The following is a 24,989-nucleotide window of genomic DNA, read 5'->3' as shown; positions in this document are numbered from 1 at the left end:
TCTAACTCTAAGATAATTTCAGAGGCCAAGGTGAATGGTGGTTAAATTTGAAATTCACTTTCCTGTAAGTAATACTAATAATAATACTTATACTTGCACCTAGGCAATCTTAAGCCAACATTTACCCCCAGCAGTGAACAATAATTGCATTGGAGAATGCTCTTCTCACATCTTCCAACAATTTTGATTAAATCCACATAAGCAGATACAATTACATTAAAATAACCAATATGTTAAAATCAGACTTTTTACAAGATACACGAAAAAGGGCTTTCCCCTTCTCTTATAGTGCTAAAAATAAGACCCAAAGGCTTGCACATGGTGTCCAAATGCTGCACCACTAAGGTACATGCCCAGGCCTTGGAGTTTTTTAAATGTAAAAGAGGCTAGCCTTGAACTCATCATCTTCCAGCTTCCTCCTCCCAATACTGCAATTTACAAGGATGTGTTGTTAAATAGAATGCTTTGATTCGGATGAAACAAAGGGGATGTTCATGACTATTTGGTGTGAACAGTCTCCTCATACAGTGCTCATGCTTTTTGTGTTTCATTCTGCTATATGGTAAAAATGATGAGCAGGAACACTTACACTATGAGGGGGAATCTCTGATTGACTACTAGAAATATCATTCTGCAAGATAAGTTCCTCTTTTTTTTTTTTTTTTGGTTTTTTCAAGACAGGGTTTCTCTGTGTAGCTTTGCGCCTCTCCTGGAACTCACTTGGTAGCCCAGGCTGGCCTTGAACTCACAGAGATCCGCCTGGCTCTGCCTCCCGAGTGCTGGGATTAAAGGCGTGCGCCACCACCGCCCGGCTCAATAAGTTCCTCTTTAGGGCACTATTTGCCATAAAATTTGAGTCTTTGGGGCCATTCATCTAACATCACCTGCAAGCTAATTACATCTGATGCAGAGGAGGACTGAAAAAGAAAACATTGTGTTGTCTTTTAGTGAGTCCCTTGATTTAAAGTGCCAATTCTGTCAATTTGGTTATGTCCAGAAGCCTGAACTTAGAAACTTATGGAATAAAATATGTTTCTCACCTGAAATCAGTTGAATTTCCCTGGACGAAAAAGAAAATACTTTCCCCCCGTGATTAGAAGGGATAGTGATTTCCAGCATGCTCTAGTCTTAGTATCTTTCAATAATTATGTAGAAAATTCTTGAGTCAATGACTACAGCAGTCCCTGCAACTTCACCGCTATAATGAGAGGCACACACAGGTGCCCCTGCCGTCACAATGGTATGTCACCCTCCATATGAATTAGTCTGAGAAATTTATTCTGTTTATTTTCTCTCTAATCAGACCAACCCATTAAGAAAGCTTTACTAGACTCAAGGGAGTGCCTGATAGGAGAGACTATAATAACAAGAACATAAAGTTAAAGAACTGTGGTTTGCATGAATTTAATATATTATGATCATAGCTAAATTGGAATTAAATGGAGATAAATCATCTAATGATGTTTTCATTTAAAATTATGAGAGAATGGAATACAATCGGGAGAGAAGAAAGCAGGGAGGGAAAGGTAAAAAGACTCCAAGGAGAAAAAAGAAAGAAAGCTAAAGACAATAAGGAAAGGGAAATGGTAGGGAGAAAGAAATGGAAAACAAGAGCCCTTGTTAAATTCCTCCTAAAACACACAGGGAAAACACTTGGCTGTAACCACTGAAGCAATATGGAGCTATACAAGGGGAAATTATTTATCTCCTTCACATCCTAGCCTTCTTCATCAAATAAACCAAAGTCCACACCTTGGCATATGCTCTTTTATTGTTTTTCATATCTTTAAAAAAAAGGACACAATTATATAAAATTGACTAAAGCCTTCATTGAGTTTATTTAGCATGTTAGGATTCTTGAAAAGAAAGCTGGTAATTTATTCTTTGTTATATAAATTGATCTTTACAGCCAGAACCTGCCAGACTGACCAGTTTTCTTGTGGAAATGGGCGCTGCATTCCCAGAGCCTGGTTGTGTGACAGAGAGGATGATTGTGGTGACCAGACAGATGAAGTGGCATCCTGTGGTAAGTTGGGAATGGTTGGACTCAGCAGACATTGTGCTGGATACAGTGGACTGGTGCAATGTTTCTCTTACATGCTAGTTCTATATGAGAAGACAAATATAATACTACTGTTGCAGTTTTTGAGCATGCCTTTCAATGAGTGATCTTATTCATGAAGTAGTTACAATAATCTCTCCTGAAATAAATAGAATCAGACATCAAAGATAGGTAGCTATTAGAAGGCTAGGTCTACGCACTTTTGTTCACTGTTAATCTTGGAGCTATTATAAATAAACTTAACAAAACAAAATTGTGTTTTGATTGACATTTGGAGTAAACTACAAGGCTATGTTTCTTGTTAATATGTATAGGACACATTCTGGGAGAAATAAATAATCTAGACTGAGGCCAGGTGGTGGTGGAGCACGCCTTTAATCCCAGTACTCCTGAAGCAGAGGCAGGCTGATCTCTGTAAGTTTGAGGCCAGCCTGGTCTCCAAAGCAAGTTCCAGGAAAGGGGCAAAGCTACACAGAGAAACCCTGTCTCGAAAAAAAAAAAAAAATCTAGACTAAGTTGTGCCCTTCTATGATTCAATTGTGAATTTCTGTAGAATCATAGAAGTCTGTCTGCCAAAAAAAATTTGTTGATGGAGTATCCTGCTTAGTCACATATCACTAGTTTTCCAATTTTTAAAAAGGTTTGTTTTTGAGAAAGTACTTTTTTGTTGACAAAGTTGCAAATGTAATTACTTTGTTTTGTACTCATGGATCTGTGTGAATTACCTTCCTGAAGGTGAAGAGCATAGAGACTGTAAGTACTATTAGATGCATAGCTTCTTTTTTTAGTTTACGGAATTTTTTATTTATTTTACATAGCAATCACAGATCCCCTTCTCTTCCCTGTTGAAGGAGGGCTTCTCTCCAGGTTCCACCAAACCCCGCAGTCCCACAATCCACATATAAAATAATCACTCAGACACTTATATCACTTATAAACTGTATGGCCGTGGCAGGCTTTTTGCTCTTTTTATATCTTAAGTTAACCCATTTCTATAAATCTATACCTTGCCACGTGGCTGGTGGCTTACTGGCGTCTTTACATGCTGCTTGTCCTGGCGGTGGCTGAAGTGTCCCCTCCTTCTTCCTGTTTCTCCAATTCTCCTCTCTCTTTGTCCCGCCTATACTTCCTGCCTGGTCACTGGCCATCAGTGTTTTATTTATATAGAGTGATATCCACAGCACTTCCCTCCTCCAGCCCCTCCTGACTTCCCCCGCAGCCCATCCCCCATTCCCTCCTCCAACAAGACAAGATCTCCAATGGGGAGTCCACAGAGCCTGACATATTCAGTAGAGAGAGGTCCAAGTCCCTCCCCCTCCATCAAGGCTGTGCAAAATGTCCAACCATAGGTAGTGGGCTACAAAAAGCCAGCTTAAGATGCATAGTTTCTTAATGAATCTTCATGCCAACCTGTAGATGCCCAATTCTTTCTTTACTTCACACCTAGAAGAACTGTGACAGACCCTTTGGCCACATACTTGAGAACATGAAGCCAATACATACTGGCTAGCTCTTGAATCCAGGTGTGTTTTAAATTAAAACTGGCATTCTAGTTTAGCATTGATTTGGGTCCCAGGCATGAGGTACAAAGAAGCTCCGGGTAAAGTCATACTCCCATGGATATCTTGATTAAGGGCACATTCCCTATTATGGACTTTAAACAATGATGTGCTACTATTTTGACATTCCATGCTATAAGAAGCTCTGTATTTGCTTCTTTGAAGCTATTTCTATCCCCATAATAGTGACTGTTGACATGCCAATCTCACTCTCTGAATGCTAAAATCAGGAAGAGATATACAGAGCTACCATAATATATAGGATTTCTGCTTTACCAGTGCAATAGACTAAAGTTCATTCACGATCAAGACAGTAAATTTGCTATAAAATTATTAATCTCAAGTTTATTGCCTTCATTTAAATATGTTTACATTTAAATTTTAAAAAAATGTTTTGTTTTCACAATAACATGTAAGTAGTAACTGGCTCATAGAACTTCTGAACATATAAAGATCTCTCAGGGGCTTCCTTCTGTTGTCATTTTTAATTCCTGTTGCCATGCCTTGAGTGTCTTTATGGACTGTATCTGCTTTGCAACTGTAAGCCAAAATAAACTGTTTCTTCCATTAAAAAAAAAAACAAAAAACAAAAACTGCACTTATAAGTTGACGTAAGATGACATATCGGCCTACCTGTGAATAAACGCACACTGTAACAATTTAGATGATGAATAAACTTGGTTCTAAGTGTGCAAAAACAATGCAGATTGTCAGCTACATACCTATATGTTAATCGGGTTCCATTTTTCCCTTAGAAGGTATTAAGTGTCCAAACATTCTTCTCTTTAGAAATACCTTCTTGTATGTTAATTTCTACACAGTTTCAAATGCATCCTACTTGTTTCTCTGTCATACTATTTTAATTAAAATATAATTTCTTCACTTTCCCTCTTCCTGTTCCTCCCTCCAGCACCCGCAAGGCCTTCCCTTCAACTCCTTCAACTCCACATCTCCCCCCACTCTCAAATTAATAGTTTCTTTATTCCTGATTATTATTTCTACACACACACACACACACACACACACACACACACTCGTATGCCCAAATATATAAATATACCTTACCCAGTCCGTTTTTGTTGTTTATGTGCATGTGGTTTCAGGACTCTCCATTTTGTATTAGACAACCAGTTATATAACATATTCCTGGGAGAGGCTAATTCTCCCTCTCTCTGGAGTCATAAGTTGCAAGTAATTCTTTGTCTAGGTAGTATGCTCTCATGAGATTTTCCTTCTTCCATGTTAACATGTATATTGATATTACCATTGTTAAGTCTTACTTACACAGCCATTTCTACGAGACCACTATTTCTCTGAAGATTGCTTAAAACATTCTAACTCTTAAAATCTCCCCCCCCCCGACTTTCAATGATGTTTCACGAGCAATACATACAGGACATGTGATATAAATGTATCAATTGTGGTGGGGCTCCCAATAATTGATCTATTGATATGTGCATTATATGCAGTTGTTTCCTGTGATGGTCTCCCTTTGCTGTAAAGAGAAGTCTCTTTCATGAGGGCTGGTAGCTACACTCATCTGTGTGTATGAGAACAAAATTTAGAATATAGTTAGGCATTATGCTGGTCTAGCAAAGAAGACATAATAGATTCTCCTCTAGGGTCCATGACTTCACTAGTCCCAGGAATTTGGCTGTTTCTAGTACAAAGTATATTTTCTTCCCTGTTTAATAGGCCTTAAGTCCAATTATATACCCTTTGATTACCACCAAAATGTGAGTACCACTTACATCACTTCTATCAATATCTTGCCATGCTGCTCATTTTAGTTTCAAAGGTGTTACAGCTGCACAGGACTGTTACTTGCCTCCCTCCCTTGGCAACTTGTGTAACATTTTCTGGTACTATAAAAGTTAGACTGGAGTAACAAGGCTTTCAGTTTAGATCTACCTCAAAGATCTGAGTCCTGTGACCTAAGTGTGTGTGTGTGTGTGTGTGTGTGTGTGTGTGTGTGTGTGTGTGTATGTGTGTGTGTGTATGTGAGCAGTAGGTGCTTTACCTTCAAAACCTGACAGGCAGCCAAAGCCAAACAAATATGCATTTTGCGTGATTTTAGCTGGTTACAAAACAGTAAGATTCCTTAAAGTTTTATTAAATAATTTAGGTGTTATTTGTCCATCTTCCCTTCTCCTTTGTATTGACCTTCCTACTCTCTGCCTAGTTGATGTCCCACATCCTGTCCCTCCCAAAGAAAATACAAATATATAAATGAAGAAATACATTCAGAATTTTAATTGTTGTTATTTGAGAATTTAATGTATTCAAATCATGTGTTTTGATCAAATCTACCAGTCATTCCTTCTCCTGAAGTCCTTCCCTTATCTTCCTACCGCCTTCTTTCCCACCTGCATACGCTATTTTTAAAAACACACGGAGTCCCCTTAATGTGTCAGAATATGCACGAGTGTACAGTCATCTACTGTAGCATGAGTAGTGACTCAGGGTTTGTGTCCTTGAAAACAGCCACTCTCTCTGATTTTTACATCAAGAGCAATATATAAGAAGGTGACCAAGAAGCTCTGGGAGGAACAATCTCACTTTGTAGGAGAAAATATATTTCTGTGACATGATTTGTCCTTTCAATGAATTCAAAATGGCAAAGACTGATTCTTACTAAGAAAAAGGAAACATCCAACTGGTGTTACCCATGAATGTAGGCTATATATCTCCTGCCTCCACATGTCATCAGAGTTAGACTGCTTTATGTTTGGTCTTGGAATAAAGCAAATTCCCAAAGGTGTCAGGCTTTACAGAAGATTCTTCATTCAGGTATTTTACACTTCAGTTTCAAGTTCCACTCCTGATATGTTTAATAACTAGTGTTTTACATGGAAAATACTATTAAATGCATATAATTAGATTTGCGTCTGATAGAAATTAGGAGCTACCGACAACTGAGGGTAATGTTCATTCTTACTGGAAAAGTGAGAAGGGAGGAAGAGGTTTAAAGTGAGGGTGAAAAGAACAAGAGCCGGTGAGGGAGGGGAAAGGACTTAGAAGGAAGAAATGTGGAGGGAAAAGCAAGGAGAATCACTAAGAAGAAGTTAGAATAATGTGCATGGAAAATTTTCATCATTAAACTATTTTATGTTAATCATAGATATTAAGAATAAAAAACAAAATAAATAAACAAATAAGGCCTCAACATCCTGGGTAAATTAGAATAATTCTGTGATCTGAATGTTTTGGCATTTAAATATAAAGATGAAGTGGAAGGCACAAGTGTGCAGACAGAATTCACTAAATCTTGGTTCTCAGTCTAGATAGGGAAACAAAATACAAAATTTTGTTGCTGTGTTTGAATAACAATCATTTATTTTAATACTTTTATTGTTTTGAGTGTACTCTGATATTCATTGTATAATTAAAATACATAAATGAAAATAAGTCATTTTTCTGTTCAATAAGTAAAAATTTAAAAAATGATAGCTTCTTTACATATTTTAGGAGTGGAATGCAAAAAGTAGACTTAGGAAATATCTCAAACTCCTTTTTTTCCTTTATCAGACAGCAATGCAGCAAAGGATAGCTATAATAACAATAAAAAAAGCCACACCTCATTCCAGGCAGTTCAATGAGATTCTTTGTAATATTCAGGAATAAATATTTTTGTTTGTTTGTTTTGTTTTGTTTTAGAGACACGGTTTCTCTGTGTAGCCCTAGCTGTCCTGAAAGTCACTCTGTAGATCAGATTGGCCTCAAACTCAGAGATCCACCTACCTCTGCCTCCCAAGTGCTGGGATGAAATGTGTGCACCACCACCACCCAGCTGGGAATAAATTTTTTTAACTTGTTTCAGAGGTATGAGTCTTCATTGAGGTTTCAGAACCATTAACTTAAGTGTGGCATTCTCAGAGTTGAGCATATTGAAGAATCTTCTAGTAAATGTCTGCATTGTTTCTCCATTGAACAACAACATCAACAAAACAAGACTTTTTCAACTTCAAACAAAGTAAACTTATCTCAATGGAGGAACTGCTTCCATCCATTCCAATGATGAACTGGCCTACAGACAAACTGGGGGCAGGGAATTTTCTTAAGTAATGCTTAATGTGGGAGTGCTCAGCCTGCTGTAGATGATCCCACCCCTGAGCAGGTTGTCCTGGGTTGTATATAAAAGTAGATTGATCAAGTCATGGGGAGCAAGCCAGTAAGTCCAGTCCTCCATGGCCTTTACTTTAGTTCCTGACTCTTGACTGCTGCTTGAGCTCTTGCTCTACTTTCCTTCCTTCAGTGGCAGACTCTAACTTCTCAACTGGAATAAACAATGTCCTCTATGAAAGTATTTGATCATTGGGGTTGTGACAGAAACAGAAAACAAAAGTAGAACATCATGAAAAATGGAATGTTGTGTATCTTTCTGAGTATCTCCTATGTAGATCAGATGGTCTTAGTTGGAGACAAATTACATTTTTAATTCCAAGTTAGTGTTGATCCTTAAGTTAGTAAGCCAAACACAATACTTTTGAAACCCTGAGTTAAGACACTTACATGTATTTTTGATTTTGTCTTACATTTGCATTATGGCAAATTTTATTAAGTTTAGAACATAGATCCAATGATTTTGTAGAAGCTTTCTACTTATGTACAGTCTTTCCATCTCCTATTCAGCAGTGTTTCCTTAGCTTTAGGCATAAAGTTTGTGTTATAAATGTGCTAATTATGGCCAGGCAGCCCATGATGTTGTTCTATCATTTTTGACCAATTGTGGTTCTCTGTAGACACCTTGATATGCTGAAAAAATAAGTAACTTTAAGGAGGGGTGACATCTACAATTATCAGAAGGTGTAAGTATTCAAAACACAGTTGTAAATCATATTGGTTGATGAAAGTGACAATAGCAGCTTTTCCTCAGGGATCTGTGACTTCTCCAGTTGGTAGTTTTGAACATTTATAGTACCAGGAATGACTTTCCACTTATTGGTTGGCTTTGAATCCAATTAGGCAGTTTCCAGGTATCTCCAAGATGAAGGTACCATTAGTGCACCATTGGAGAAATTATGTTGGGCTCACCACTGTTGTAGTTCATGGCTGGGTGGGACTATTGGTTTTATTTTCCCCTTGGCAGATTGCCTTGCACCTTCCTTTACTATGACAGCTAGTCATGAGAGAGGAGGATTCCAGGTCACTTCCAGCTCAATTGTTCCAAGTCATGTGTACAAAATGTGTGCTGTTTTTAGCAAAAAGGATTTACCTGCAAATTCTAGGGGTATCTAGGGGCAATGGCAGTAGCCTATATTGATTTGGCATTCTCTTGGACCCTCCCTACAACAAAGGAAAGAGAGGTTTCCAGTGCTTGGTCTTTGGAGTTCTGTTAGGTATTCTATGGCTCTTAGCATGAACATTATCATCTCAAAAGGCATGACCCCATTTAACATACATTAATATATGCATATACTGTATGTACATGTATACACATGTATGTGTGTATTTTTCTTAATCTTAAAAATGTTTTCCTCTGTCTTTTTTAGCTATTTGTTCTTCTCCCACTTCCTCTGTATTACATTCCTCTTACATCCTCAGTTAGAGTCCTCAATTTCTCCATTTCTCTCTTCATAACACTAGAGTCCTACTATTTCCTACTCTGCATCTCTGTCTTGCTTTGCTGTGGGATGCCATTCTGTATGCTGTGAATGTGAATGTGTGTTGCTCTGGTTGGTTGATAAATAAAATGCTGATTGGCTAGTAGCCAGGCAGGAAGTATAGGTGGGGTAAGTAGACAAGGAGAATTTTGGAAGAGGAAGGCTGAGTCAGGAGTCACCAGACAGACAGGAAGCAAAATGACAAGGCAGAACTGAGAAAACGTACCAAGCCATGTGGCTAAACATAGATAAGAATTATGGGCTAATTTAAGTGTAAGAACTAGTCAGTAATAAGCCTGAGCAAATGGCCAAGCAGTTATAATTAATATAAGCCTCTGTGTGCTTACTTGGGGATGCGAGTGGGAGAGATGTGTCTTAACTGCTGACTGGCCAGGACACATGAAAACTTCTACTACATTCCTTCTTTCCCTCATGGTACATTTCTGTTTTTCAGGATTTGGGTACTTCAGGTTACATACTCAAATACATAGATTCAGAGCTACCAATTACAAATAAAAGAGAATACATAGTGTTTGTCATTCTTGGTCTGGGTCACCTCATTCTGTATAATATTATCTACTTACATCCATTTGGTAAACAATTTGTGTTTCATTTTTCTTTATAACTATATGATATTCCATTCTGTATATGTAACATACTGTTATTGTCCATTCATCAGTTAAAGGATAGTGGCTTGTTTCCATTTATTTGCCATTGTGAAAAGAGGGGAAATGAGTTAAGCAAGTATTTTTGTAGTAAGATATCAAGTCCCTAGGGCATATGGCAAGGAGTGGTATAGGTAGGTCATGCGGTAACATTTGGAGAATTCTCTACACTAATTTCCACAAGGTCTGTACCAGTTTGAAATCTCACCAGTAGAGAATGGAGGTATCAGTTTCTGACATCATAAACAGCATTTGTTATCAGTTGTTTTCTCAATTTTAGCCATTCTGATTGAAGTGAAATAAAATCTCAAAGTAGGTTACTTTACATTTTTTGATTGCTAAAGATTTTGGACACTTTAAAATAAATTTTCTGAGCTATTCTTATATCTTCTCTTGAAAATTCTCTATTTAGATTTGCTGCTGATTTTTTTAAATTGGGTAATTGCTTTGTGAATTCTTTGTTTATTGAGTTCTTCATATACTTTGAGTATTAATTCTCTATTGGATACATAGGTGGCAAAGATTCTCTCCTATTAGGATTTAACCTTCACTTGAGTGTTTCCTTAAATGCACAGAAGCATTCAAGTTTTATGAGTTCCCGTTTGTTAATTGTTGGGCTTAATCCATGAGTAAATAGAGCCCATTTAGAAAATCCCTTCCTATACCTGTACCTTGTGCTATTTCCTATGTTTTCTTCTAGTACTTTCATGATTTCAGGTTTCACATTGAGGTCTTTGATACATTTCGAGTTGACTTTGTTCATGGAAACAGATACACACCTAATTTTATTATTTTACATGTAGATGTTCAGTTTTTCCGATACCATATCACTTCCACCAATCCATGATGAAGGGAGATCTTTCCATCTTCTAGTATCTTCCACAGTCTCTTCCATCAGAGATTTAAATTTTTCATTGTAGAGGGCTCCTAATGTTAATGGGAATGTTTCCATAAACTATTTCTCAGCAATATTCTAGAATTTATTGATAGCAGCTTTATCAGTATCTGGAATCTTGAGTTCTTCATTATTTAAAATACTTACGCACAAGCCAGGTTTGCTAGTGCACAACTAGAACTGCAACATTTAGAAGGAAGAGACAGGAAGATCATGAATTCAGTTCCAGCCTGAATTATAGTGAGGTCCAGTCTCCAAAATGAAACAAAACTAATAAAGTAAAATAAATAAAGGCCCGAGGACATTGTTAAAGTGCTTAATATGTGTGCACAAAACTCCCAGTTTCATTTCTAGTACCACATAAAACTGTATATAATGCAGCATGCCTGAAAACTAGGCATTTGTGAGGTGGAGGTAAGAGGATTAACATTTATAGTCATCCTCAAATCAATACCAGGTTTGATGTTTGCATGGGCTATGTAAGACACTGAAAATATCAACAACAACAACAAAAAATATCTAAACTTTATTAAAACAAGTAGACTGTCTGTCATCATGGCACATCCCTTTAATCCTTGCAGAGGCAGAGGCAAGGTGGATCAATGTGTGTTTCAGATCAGCCCCGTCTACATAGTGAGGTTTAGGCAGTCAGGGTATATAGTGCAACCTTCTTTCCAGATAGACAGACAGACAGACAGACAGACAGATAGATAATCAAATAAAGAAACGGTCCTTTGGGTACCTGAGTATTTACAGTGTTTGTGTTTCCGACGTATTTTAGTTTTATGTTGACAGTCTGATACTCCCTTTTCCATCCATTTCAGGGTATGTTCTGAGTGTCATCCTCTCTACTCCACGCCATCCTACTGTATCAACTTAGTCCCTTTGTAGCTCTTCAGATTTGAACTCATTACTCAGTACATCAAGGTTTCAACTAGGGGCCCACAGGCTGCCTGAAAGTACAGCTGTTAATGCAACTCAATACAAACATCATAAACTTACATAAAACATCATGACATTTTTCTGTGATTTTTTTTACTTTATTGAGCAATTCAAATGTAAACCTTATATATAATAGTATCGTGTCAAAATTTCTAATGGCTGGTCACAGCTGGAAATTAAAATATATATACTAGGCATATTTTAAGGCCTTAACCAAATCACAGAAATACATTTGTGAATTGCTTTATAAAGAATCAATTAAATACTTCTGTGGAAAATCCAATCTAATAATTTAAATTATGTCACTATAGTATTGATCCAACTACTATTTTCATGATACATCCTTACCCAAAAATTATATCTGCAAAAAATTGAGTTCATTCAGAATGAAGGTTTTTTATTATTATAATTCATGATTGCATAGTTTGCCTAAATACTGAAGAAAAAACTTATTTTAATGATTTTTACCTAATGTGGTTGTCAGAGATTTATATAAACTTCATCTCTACATGTTACTGGAGAAAAGTGGAGAGTCGGAGCCTGCCTCCTCTCCAATGTGCATACCTTTGAGAAATAAGGTGCATTCAAATGTCACCAGAGTCACCAGACTTCCAAACCAGTGTTTTCTGGGTTCTGTCTCACAAATTCAAGAGTGAAATTTGTGGGACCTGTAAGGCAAGGGTGAGTTTGGGGTGAGAATTTAAGCCCCAGCATGATGAGCTTCTTTGTAGCACAACAGGATGCAGGCAACTAGTGTTCAGGATGCTACTGGTCAATTGCTATTTTAGAGTAACACAGCCACAATTGGATGACACCCTGGGGAGCAAGCTGGTCAGTTCACATGGGAGAATCATTCTCACATAGTGTCCAGGCAGAGGATGGAATAAACAGTGGAGAATGAACAGGAAGCTGAAGCAGGAAGCCGAGCTCATTTTGGAATTTCTGGCTTTTAGTCAGAAGAAAACCATGGATTCCAGCTTCCAGCCAAGGAATGAATGGAGAACTGTAGCATTCTTGGTCTCTATCCCGAACTTCCTGACCAGTTTCTAGCTCCTTTTTTTTTTCTCCCATTTTAAACTTTTGACATGAATATTGGTTATTTTTTCCATTCTCAAAATTTATTTTTCCCATATTCTATTAATCATAAAAATTATTTTCAATATACCAAGATTTTAAAAATATGTTTTATCTTTTTTGTTTGGCAGTTAGTATCAAGAAGAAGATAAACTTGTTCTACTTAGGAACTTTATTTTCTTCTTTTTGTCTATCAGATTTTTAGTTTTCTTTCTGATTCACAATTTGACAATAATTATCATTATTAAAATTATGGAACCCAAAGAAATCAGGAGGTTGTTTTTACCTGTGTGTTATGAAGTCATGTGCTTCATACCCTAGGCTGCTGCCTCTTTCTCTTGTAGTTTTCTTTGCTCTGTGAGTTTCTATTTAAAAGTTTTTAAGATTATTTTCTTAAAATGATAGTTAGTCTTTTGCTAAATTGTACTTTTTGTTATTCTCCTAGATATTATATTATTTTCATTTATTTGTTTACTTATTGTTACAACTCTCTCATTGACTAAGAAAGCCCAGTGTTCAGAAGAGGGAGCCCAGTGGGAGAGGGACTGAGACTAGATTCTGAAAGGTAATTATGGAAAACAGCAATTGATGCTTTACTCCAATTCTATCTTACCAAAATCCCCTCAGGTACCTGCCTTGAGGAGATTTCTATCAGGGTCCAGAACAGAGGCTAAAACAGCTAACGATACTAATCTGAAGGATGTTCAATGAATCTAAGCACACTGAGCTCGTTAGTCCATTCACTTTATTCTTCTAAGTCAATTCTATCTATACAGTTTCTTTTCTGTTCTCATACTTACACCTCTGGGTCCCTCCTGCTCTCAGTCCCTTCTGCTGTTCTCTCATATCTATCTAGTCCTTTCCATCTCTGGCCTCATCTTTGTTCTTCTAAATTCATTCCATCTAATGCCCTCAGAGAATCAGTTTATGTACATACGCAGTAATTCTCTGGCAAAGCAGTTTGAGGCTTGAAGTTTTCAGGTCACAGAGAGAGGTGATAAAGATCCATACATAAAGCAATAAATGTCAGCTTCTAATTACAACTCGAAAGGGGAGTGACTAAAGGGGAGTTCTCTGGTAGGGTCAACTAAGGCTAAGATCAATTAGGGAATCTAGGAATCACACCTGGCTGAGGAGGAATTAAAACTTAATTTGCACAAGAAAGAAGCTTGGCACCTATCACCTGCCTGGCCTTCATGGCAATCTCTTTGCATCAGGGGAAGTAACTGCCTTAACTCAGTAACTAGCAAATGGTTAAAACATCATCCCAGGAATGTGAGCAGTAAATCTCTTAAATTAGGGTCTTATGTAAATACCCCGGGGTGAAGGTAAGGAGTTGAGGATTTAATTGTTAGTGGTTCTTTTCTCTCTCTGTGAGGGAGATGAGCCAATGTTTATTTCTCTGCATTTGTCCTTGGAAAAGAGTATCTTTGCGGAAATACTTTTGTCTGGAGAATGGCCCTGGCCAGATTTATGTTAATGAAAAAATAAACACAGTTGGGGACAGTTATTCAATTACCCCAAATGTATAAGGAAAGTTGTGCCCAAGATTGAGATGCAATCATGAGATTACATGTACACATAACATGGAGATGCATGGTAAGTGGGGAGACTCATAGCTGTTATTGCACAAGGAGTTTATGAGACAGCCAGTTCATTCAAAAGGCAGTAATTCCATACCGACTTACGTGATGATTTCCTCTAACAGAACCTGTAGTTCTGATAGGTTGACCTTCTGAACTCTAGCTGTAACTGCTGTGTACTCCCATGGATGTTTGTTACCAGCGGTTCTCAATGCTATCTTTCTCACATGTTCTGCACAAGGCTCAGCATCATGCACGGTGCTTGCTGCAGTGAGCTCCCCACACTCTTTTATGCCTCTTCTCCCCAAAAGATTCCTGTCCAGTGGGTTTTGGGATTAGTCCAAGTATCTTCTCTGGGGTGGGGGGGTCAATTCATGTGGTTTCTAGCCTGAATAAATAGCTTAAAGTCTGTGATTTCTGCATGCCATACAAATTTAATTTGTTAAGATGAAACCTGGATATCCACACACAAAAATCAGCACAAACATGATGGCTTTTCTCTACAGAGACTGGGTAATCTTTCATAGTTGGATGATTGTGCTAGACCCACAGGCTTCTACCAGCACTCTCGTACTGAAATTGACTTTTCAATCTCGAGAGGCTACAGGGTCAGCAGTCTTACACCGCAAAGACTTTAATATGCATCCAGGCTTTGAGCAACACTTTCCCGACAGCTATTTTTGAGTCCTCCCTCAAGGTGCTTCTTACACAAACAAGAAGTGCAGGCCAGGAATGACTCAGCCAAGGATGCCCTTGAAATCCCTGTAAGAGTAAAACATCAGTGGCTGGAGAATGTCTCAGAGGTTAAGGGCTTGTGGAGAAAGAGTTTATCTCCACTTTCATCTTTCAGTCCATCATGACAGGAAGTCAGGGCAGGAGCTCAAGAAAAACCAGATGCAGGAGATGAAGCAGATCTATGGACTAGTGCTACTTACTTGCTTGCTCCTCTTGACTTGCTCTGCCTGCTTTCTTAAACAACCTGGGGAACATATGCCCAGGAGTGGCACTTCCCATAGTGGGCTGATCCTTCTCATATGAAGGAAAAGGCTTTGCTGACTTCCCATGGTAGTCCTTACCCTTTCAAGGGAGGGGATGGGGGTTGGTGGCGGGGTGGGGGTGGGGGATGACTGGAGGGGAAGCAGGAGGAGGGATGAGAGAGAGATTTGTGATTGGTATGTAAAAGAAAAAGAAAATGTCCTTTGTTCTTTAAGCAGGAAGCCTGATGTAGGCACTTTCTTAATTAAGTTTCCATTTCCCAAATTTTAGCTTGTGTCAAATTGACAAAAACAACAGCAACAACAAACAAACCAGCAGGTATACTTCCATAAATATTTCTCAGAGTCTTCATTTCTCTCAATATTAAATTTATTATGTTGAAAACCCTCACATTGAAACCCTTTATTGATCCAGGAAATTGCAGTTTTGTCTTGTGGAGGTAAAATCTTGAAAACAGTCTGTGTTCATATTTAACTCAGAAGTTCCCAGTGTGTTTCTGTCAATGTAGCTTGTCATCAATGCCAGAGTCTTTCTTGTGAATAGGTCTTAATATACTGCTTCTCTCCTAAGCAATAATTTTACATGGCTTTATTAATTTTGAACCTCTGTGGCTCATTGTGTAGATCAAACAATGACTTCCAGAATTTTGTTTTCTCTTGCCATCAGCTGGTCAGCCTGCTTCATCTGCCCCCACCTTTTAAGATGGGTCTCTCTATGCAGGCTTTATCCATAGCCCCCATGGCGATAGCCCTGGCTGGCCTGGACTCACTATGTAGACCAGGCTGGGCTCAAACTCAAAGAGATTCCCCTGCCTTTGCCTCTAGAATGCTGGGATTAAAGCCGTGCGCTACCGCACCTGCTTCCAAACATAATGCTTTTTAGGGGCCAGTTTGCTTTTAAATGGCTCCCAAATATGGTGCGTAGGTCCCTTTTGCATCAGCTGAGTAGCATTAGCCCCCCATTTCCTTCAGTCATTAGAGATGTCACCACTCCTGATTACAAAACAAAATTGTTCTTCTCACCTCACATTCCTAGAGCAAGGGCTCCAAATTTTGGCATCTCATGTAGCAGACAAGCTGTACTGATTTGACTTTCTAGTTCTTGCTCATTTCATGAATGAAAGTCTTCCAGAATTTGAGCACATCTGAAAGCAGTGAAACTGAAATCCCCCAGAAAGTTATGGAGCCAGGATCTGACTTCTTTTAATTGCCTTGCAAGGCTTCAAGGGCAGATTCGATCTCCTCCCCAGAACTACTTTCTTAGGACACAAGCTGAAATTATATTAAGTCTAGCACTGTGCCTGAGGAAGGTGAAAGGACAAAGTTTCTGCCCTGAAAGGTTAGAACAAAGACCTAGGGGGACACTCAGTAAGTAGAAAATGCACCTCCATCTGATGTGACCAATTGTGAACAGAAAGGGGTAGTCATTGTACCTTACTCATTTCACTATCAAAATGACAGCCATCTTTAGCTCTCAGGCAAGTTTTCATGTTGGCACTTCCAATTTTTAAAATAAAAATTTAAAATAAGCTATAAAAATAGATTAAGTTTTAAAATTATGCATTTCTCTCCATTTCTTCCTCACTAGAATATCTATGTAACACAAAAGTTTTAAAGTTTCCAAATAAACTACAAGCGCAGAACATAGTATATACATTTATAGAAAGTAACATTACATTGTTATACTAATGTAAAACTGGTTATATCTGGGTATTCCAAAAATCAGTGATAAAACTCTATTAATAAAACAAGGAAGGGAATGTGTGGAACACTGAACATTTCAAACAGGTATTTCAAGTTACATGTAACTACAAAAGTTAATTAGTATTATATTTGCTAATGATAAGCTTCATCAATTTATTTCAAAATATTTGTACATTCAAGAATACATGTCAATCATTTATGATTTTCTTCTATTCAGATAAAGATGTTATTTAATTGTGATATGAAGCAAAGTCTATAATTATACTTTTTTGGCATGTATTGTGACTTTTTCCTTCACTGAAGAATAGTAGTCTTATGAAATTCCTTTATGAATACAAGAAATATTTGCATTTTTATTTGGTACATATAAATTTCTTCTGATGGGTAAGTAGACTGATATATTGATCTATCTTATTAATTTCATTCCACATTTTATGTATTCTTATTTGTATTTTGCTATCATAAGAATAACTTTGAAGGAAACTAATTTCTTTGAAATGTATTTACTTTTTTATATAAAGAAAAATAATAAAGAAATACCTGGGCTGAGGGTATGGCTTAGTGGATAGGATCACTTTCTGGACAAGCATGAAGACCTGAGATCGTATTCCCGCACCTTTGGCCACATATACATGTAATCCCAGAGCTGTGGAGGGTGGAGCTAGGAAGATCACTGGGACATGGTGGCTGCCTGCCCAGCTGCAGGCTCAGTGACAAACCCTATTTCAAAGGAGTGCAGCAGAGTAATAGAGCAGCACATGTGTATAACCTCTCTGGAATTCAGACATGCACACACGGGTACACGTACACTGTGTGCATGTTCTCTCTCTCTCTCTCTCTCTCTCTCTCTCTCTCTCTCTCTCTCTCTCTCTCTCACACACACACACACACACACTCATTCTCACTCACACTCATTCACAAAACCTTACTTGTTGTTCTCATGAGGACTGAACAGGAAATGCATGCACTTCCAACATCAAATCTAGTATTTAGGGAAACTGTCACACCTCTATTGATGATTAGTTAATAGCACTATTCTTTCTTCTGTTCTCTGATTCCATTACTAGGTTAATATCTATACTAATGTTTTTCCCTAAGTCAATTTAAAATGACCTCTTCAAGTCCTTGCCAGGCCCCACTGTGCATGCTAAGTGAAGTGGTACATTCCTTATACCAGTGCTTGGAAGGAATAGCTGGGAAGATAACTGCCAATTCCAGGTCACCCTGGTCTACATAGTAACTTCCAACCACCATGGATTCAAGAGAGGCTCTATCTCAAAAAATATAACAAACAATTAAATGAATGAATGCCTTATGTACCTAAGTCTGCCCAATAGTGATCAACACCCAGAGTTTGATCCCTTTCACAAGCATTGATCCATAATATATTTACATAAAAAATTTTCAGAATGATTGAGTTGATGGTCTATCTATGAATATTGCAGTGGCAATATAAATCTATCATTTCGTATGTCAGTTGTCACAGATTGGGTACACTGCAGGTTTGAAGCTCTAATTGATGTCTATCTTTTTGTAATGAAACTTTACAAATAAGGAAAAGTGCTGTGTTCTATAATTGTTCACCCAGTTGTCTTGAGCAAACCATCATGCATGATGAGGGTTAGCACTACTGCCTTCCTGTGGATTGGACCCCTAAAAATACAAGGTTTTATTATTTTTAATTGTGTATGTGTGTACATGTATCCGCATGTGGGGACTTGTGAATGAAGGCCCCAAGGAGACCAGAGGCATTGGATTACTGTGGAGCTGGAGTTACAGGCAGGTGTGAGTCACTTGGTGTGATTCTGGCAACAAAACTCAGTTTCTTCATAAGAAAAGCCCATGCTCTTAACCACTGAGCCACCTCTCCAGCTTCCATGGAACCATTTTTCTTAGCAGACCAGCCTTAATCATTCTCATGCACACTTGGGCAGACTAATTTGCAGCCAGATTTGGATAGTGTGAGGATCCATAATAGCTTGTTGAGAACTTTTATGTTGATTTTATATGTGAAGGGAAAGTTCTAGAGCTAGAATGGATAAGAGTGAGACCTGTGAAGCCATGTGCAAAGCTGAAGATGAAGGTCTAGAAAGTAAGTGTATGGGGCTCAGGGTTCAATCTTTAACACACCTCAATTCAAACAGGAACAGAATACATTTTATAATCATAACTGTGTCTCAGTGAGTACTGGCACTGTAAAGAAAGCAGTTACCTGTTTTGTTAAGTGAAGAATGGTCTCTTAGATGTACCACTCACTCCTTCTTCTAAGTCCCTTACTCTCACTGGAACACCCATTCCCTCAGCACTGCTCCTAGTCTGGCTGTGAATGTTGGGCTGCCATGTAAATGGTATTTCAAGTACATGCAGTCATGCCTGACTTGCCTGCTTTCCCAGTGTATGGGAAGAAATGGAAATGCCTGAACAGTATAAGACCAGAATTGTGATCTGAGCTTTCCAATAAACCATAGATCACAGACCCAGGAGTCCCTTCTCACACCCTTTGCTCCAAGAAGTTCTTATGAGCTCTGAAGTCCATCTCTAAAAAGGTCCCTATGTGCTCTAAAGTCTCTTTGCTCTAAAAAGTCCCAAAATTTTAAATTAGCAACAATGAAACTCATAACAAAGCATGCTGGGTAATGGATTTCTTCTGCCTACACACAGCTACAATGAATTGTTGCTGTGTTAGGATTAGTATGAGAAAATAATATGACCTAATGTTGTGCAGGTTATTAATTTTAATTGTTATTAATTCAAAGGAAGTTATCTCACAATAAAAAGTTTTCACTCTTTTTCTCTTAGAGAATGTGATATATGCACACACACACACACACATACACGCACGCACCAAAGAAGAAAATTTCCAGAAATATGGCCTTACACCACATGACAAAATTAATTTACATGAGATAATCAATCCATGTATATTTTTGCTTTAATATGAATGTATATGAGATAATAATTATTTATCTGCCACATTTTATTGATTTTTTTTAACCTTTACTGAAACTAATTTCTTTAATCATTTCTTAGAATTACAAATATGACTATATTGTTTACTGGCTTTAGAGTTGAATTGAGCACGGATTTATTTTAATACCAATCATTGTTGCTTACAGGAAGAGGTGCTGCTTTTAGATATGGTCTCTTTAGGTTTGAAAATGTTTATTTCACTGAAATGTGAATAAATAATAATAATAGTAATAGTAATAAACATTGATATTAGTAGTAATAACAGCACATGAATAGGCCGTAAGATTTCAGTTTTCATGTCCCAAGTTTTAATGCATCAATTCACTCATGTGCAGAAGTTGCCATCAACAAAGCTAAGCTTTGCTTACAGTTGGCACACTGATTCACTGCAGTCTTTACATTTCACAGAAAATGTATATGATTTTATACATTCATGTTCTGTTCCATCCATTTACCTAGGACTTCAAATTCATACATTTCCCCCAAACTCCTCCCATAATTGTTGTCCAAGCTTTTCAGGGATGTTGTTTTCCTTAGATGGGCAAAACATCGTTATTAGCATATCTAAGCAGCTCCCATACCACTGACCAGATGCTTTCTTCTAGTATTCAGTCTCAGGCTATTTCTTGGTTTTCCTGTAATTTTTTTTCTGTCTCCTTTACCTCCCTTCAGCTCTCCATTTGCTTTAAGAAAGGGAATGAATTACTTTCTAAAAGCTCACATGCCTTTACTGGAGGAAGTAGATTTGTTTCTTCTGATTTAATACTGTGAAATCTTTGCAAGTCAAATCCAGTTCATGAATTGGTTCTTGCTATTCTTGCCTTTCTGCTGGGTTTCGTCTGTGAGCTGACTATTGTTCTTCCTGAATCTTAATTAATATATACATGGAGGAAGTATTTTGATATGACTTTTTCCAATTTTTCTCTACCATGGTTTTGGAACTTTCAGTTTTATTGCCATGACACTTTATCTCTTTTATTTCTTTTTATTCTTCACTGTGCAGATATGCTGATCTCTTTAGCTCGTTCACTTCAGTCATTCTCATTTTTTCTTATTTTTTTATTTTTTATTTATTTATTTTTAGTTTTTCGAGACAGGGTTTCTCTGTGTAGCTTTGCGCCTTTCCTGGAACTCACTCTGTAGACCAGGCTGGCCTCGCACTCACAGAGATCCAACTGCCTCTCCCTCCTGAGTGCTGGGATTAAAGGCGTGTGCCACCACCGCCCGACTCTCATTTTTAAAGTTTATTCTTTCAGCATTTATTTCACATATACATTGAAATATTATCATATCCAACTCCCTATTTTCCTCTTCCTAATCCCCCATATCTTCCTACATGACTCCCTCCCAACTTCAGGTATTATTCTTTATTTAAATGTATTAGACCACAGCATTGTCTAGTCATTTGAAGTAGCTCCACTTGATCTATTATTTCTCAATATGAAAGAAGAGGGGTGGAAACCGAGAGCAAATGGTTTAGGCATGGATGGGGATAGGAAGTGAATTAACAAAAACTGAGAAGGTGTGAAAAAGCCTTAAATGTATGAAAAGGCTACTTTCAATATATAATCCAATCCTTCAATATACTAAAATCTAATTTAGCTCATTCTTTCAACTTGTATTTCCAAAACTTTATTTTCATTTTTAAATATCCTAATTGTTTTCGTTTCATGTTTCCCCCTTTTTTTTCCTTTGGGAGGAGGTGGTTGGAGTTTTGATTTTTTGAGACAGGGTTTCTCTGTATAGCTTTGAAGCCTGTCCTGGAACTTACTCTGTAGACTAGATTGGCCTTGAACTCAAAGAGATCCCCCTGCCTCTGCTTCTCAAGGGCTGGGATTAAAGGCGTGTGCCACCACCCCCGGCTGCTTTTACTTCTTAGAGTATTTATTTTTATCTTAACCATTTAAATAAATATTATCTGAATTTCTTATATTATTTATCTGATTTCAATCAGTAATCTTTACAAATGTATTTAATGTTTAAAGATCTGTTTTTTGTTAAGTCTGTTGAACTTTATTGACCAAAATGTTCATTACCTTTTCTATAATTTTATACAATTTATTGTTTTTGAATTTTGAATTTTGAGAACATGTATAGTTTGGTATTATTTTTGCACCTTTGTGGTGTTCCTGTGTGGCTGCGTATAGCCATATATTCTGTGAGCTCTCTGATATATTTTATTAAAATTTTATTAAAAGCCTTAGATTAACTTTTACCTAATTTTTTCACCTGGGAATTTTTTTCAAGTCGTAAAGTAGGATTGTGAAATAATTAGATGATTATTAATTTCCAGGAGAGACCATTTTATTTCTTCACTCACAGTCTGGTTTTCTAAGCTGACATTGTTTACGCTAGGGGGCAATACTAATAATAAGCTAGGGTTACACCTTCAACACACCAGGTTCTTGCCGTGATCCACATCTTAAGTGGAATTAAAGTATTGTGTCCTGTTCTATATTGACATTGATATTCAAACTTCTTCATTTATAGACAAAATATAATCTCATATATGCAAGCATCAAACAAATACATAGTTTACTCATTAATTTTTGAGCACCCTTTTTACTCTCTTCTAGTTTTATACTTTAGGAAACACATTAAAGTATCTGCTATTTATTTCTTTTGTGGCTCTACTGCTAGAATAACCTACTGTTTTTCCTGAACTTTTGTTTGTTTTGTCTTTTACACACTCCCATGTCCCTTCTTTTACTTCTAGGGTTCTGCCTTGTAAACACTGATTGCTCCAAAAGCTCTCTAAAGCCTGTTCCATCACATGTAGAAAGGTGCCCCCCCCCTCCCCTTTGAAATTTATTTACTTCTTTCACTTTCTCCAAGTATCTATGTACTTTCACTTTAGTTTCTTCTGAGGTCTGAGTCTTGTTTGATCTAGAATGTTCCAATGTCTTCCCCTGTTGACCTGTTTTAACATGAATATTTCACTCACATTACCTTTATGTCCCTTCTTTCAGAAGAAGGTTAAAACCACCCAAAGTGACTCTCGAAGTTTCTGTTTCGCAGGAACACAGATTGTCCTTAGCTTTTGATAGGCACATTCTGACAACTGTACTCTGACTTGACAACACTGTAACCCAGAAGTGCATGTCATATGCTCGGCCTGCAGATCAACCACAACGTAGAGTAGGGCACCTGAAATGCACTCAGGACTCCTGTTAGCCTACAGCTGAACAAAATCATCTGAAGCTCACCTTCTAATGAACCGCATTATATCTCATATGACTTCTTAAATACTTGTATCCAAAAAGCCCTCTGGCAGCCCAAAGGCAGTGTCTGCTGCTTCCCCTTCAGACTGTCACTGCCCAGCACTGTTTGGACTGAATGAGAACGCTTTTGAACCGGGTATAACACTGAAAAGTCCCAGTCTAGCATATCATCTGCACCACCTTTATGCTACCAATTATTTGATAGTTTTGAAGTCATGTGTTTAATCACTTTCCAAATATTTTTCCAACTAGATTTTCTGCAGTTTGTGTTTCCTGTGCTGAGGGTATTCATTCATTCATTCATTCTCCACAATCTATGTCTATAACCTAGAACTCTGTATGTAATAAAGCTCTAAATACAAATCTTGAATGAATGGACTTCTGCAATATTTCTCATTTACTGTGCACATTAATAATCTAGGGTCAGAGACACTAAGTAAGTACATAAGGCCACCCATTAATTACTCATAAGGCCAGGATCTCAATCCAGGATTATCTTTGTACAAAACTTGCAGTGTTTATGAAAAGAGTTACACCTATACCCTTATCACTCCCACTACCCAAAAAGGAAGAAAGATAGAAAGTAAAAATAAAAGTAATAAGAAACATAAAATATTGCACTACACTTATACTACAATGTGTTTATATCATTGGATATTTTAAAATCTGACCTATGGAATAAATTAAATTAAAAATGTATCATGTGGTAACTATGTTAGCTCTAAATATTTAAATATGTGTATAACTTTAAAATGTATCTATTATGTCTGTCTTCTAGAAAACTAAATTTCACATATGTACTAACTATTCTCATTTTATTTAAATCATTTATTTAATCTACATTAAACAGTACCAAATAGCAATTGGCTTCTAAGTAAAAAGCAGTTCATGCTACAAAGTACAAAAGCCACCCATGTAACAACTGCTCTGCATCACCAAATCATTTTATAGACATCATAAATATATAGCTAAGCAGAGCAATCTAACGAAGAGGACTACTGAGATAACAAGACTGATGTCAAAGTGAAGTAAGAGCAATAAAATAAGTAATCTGTTCGATTTGAGTCCTGCTCCTTGGGAGCCACAGTTAGCAGTGATATCTGAAAAGTGTCTTCGGTAGTTACAATCCAACATGAGTAACTTTCAGAAGCACCATTTCAGTTTTCATACCAACAGATAATTATATACATTATAGCAGGTAAAACTCAAATTTCAAACAAAAGACAGAATGAAGAATGTTAACATTTGATCTTGCCCAAATCTTCCTCTGCTGTGGTATCATTAAACATTCTTGGTAATGATGGTGGCCGTATAATGAAAAACTAAAGCGTTTTGATATCAGTCACAGTAATTCCCAATTTCCTCTGCCCTTGCTGCTCCTGTGAAGTATCCTAAGGTGAGGTGTATTATTTAAGTCTCAGGATTTAGAAATGACAATTTTAGCCCTCCAGTTGCCAAGTATTAACAGTAAAGGTGGAGTAATTGCAGTCTCCTTAACTTAAGGCATCACTTTTCTAAACCTGGATTCCTGTGATATTATTACTTTTTCATCTAATTTCACATGAATACCTGTATACTCCCATAGGCTTGGTAATAAAGGTCTGCTCCACCATTTAGACTATGGGCTACAGGATTTTGAGACTTCAACAAAAATTTCTTCGCTAGTTTTTTTAGAGGGAAGGAAGGAGATACCTAGGTAAGAGGCAGAAAATAAAC

General features: G+C 37.3%; 1 protein-coding gene across 5 annotated transcripts in view; it reads left to right on the top strand.

Annotated features, from left to right (window-relative positions):
- The window catches only part of Lrp1b (LDL receptor related protein 1B), a 1,927,307-nt gene that overhangs the window by 1,153,671 nt on the left and 748,647 nt on the right, over positions 1 to 24,989 (top strand). For all 5 annotated transcript variants that reach the window (XM_037205578.1, XM_028868856.2, XM_037205579.1 and 2 more), the window contains exon 18: positions 1,910 to 2,026. In XM_037205578.1, the coding sequence (XP_037061473.1) occupies positions 1,910 to 2,026 (117 nt within the window). The remainder of the gene's footprint in view (positions 1 to 1,909; positions 2,027 to 24,989) is intronic.

Source organism: Peromyscus leucopus, chromosome 4, assembly GCF_004664715.2.
Source record: "Peromyscus leucopus breed LL Stock chromosome 4, UCI_PerLeu_2.1, whole genome shotgun sequence".
NCBI classification, from domain to species: Eukaryota; Metazoa; Chordata; class Mammalia; order Rodentia; family Cricetidae; genus Peromyscus; species Peromyscus leucopus.
The sequence above is the reverse complement of the archived record's forward strand: the minus strand, read 5'-3'. Positions and strand labels throughout refer to the sequence as shown.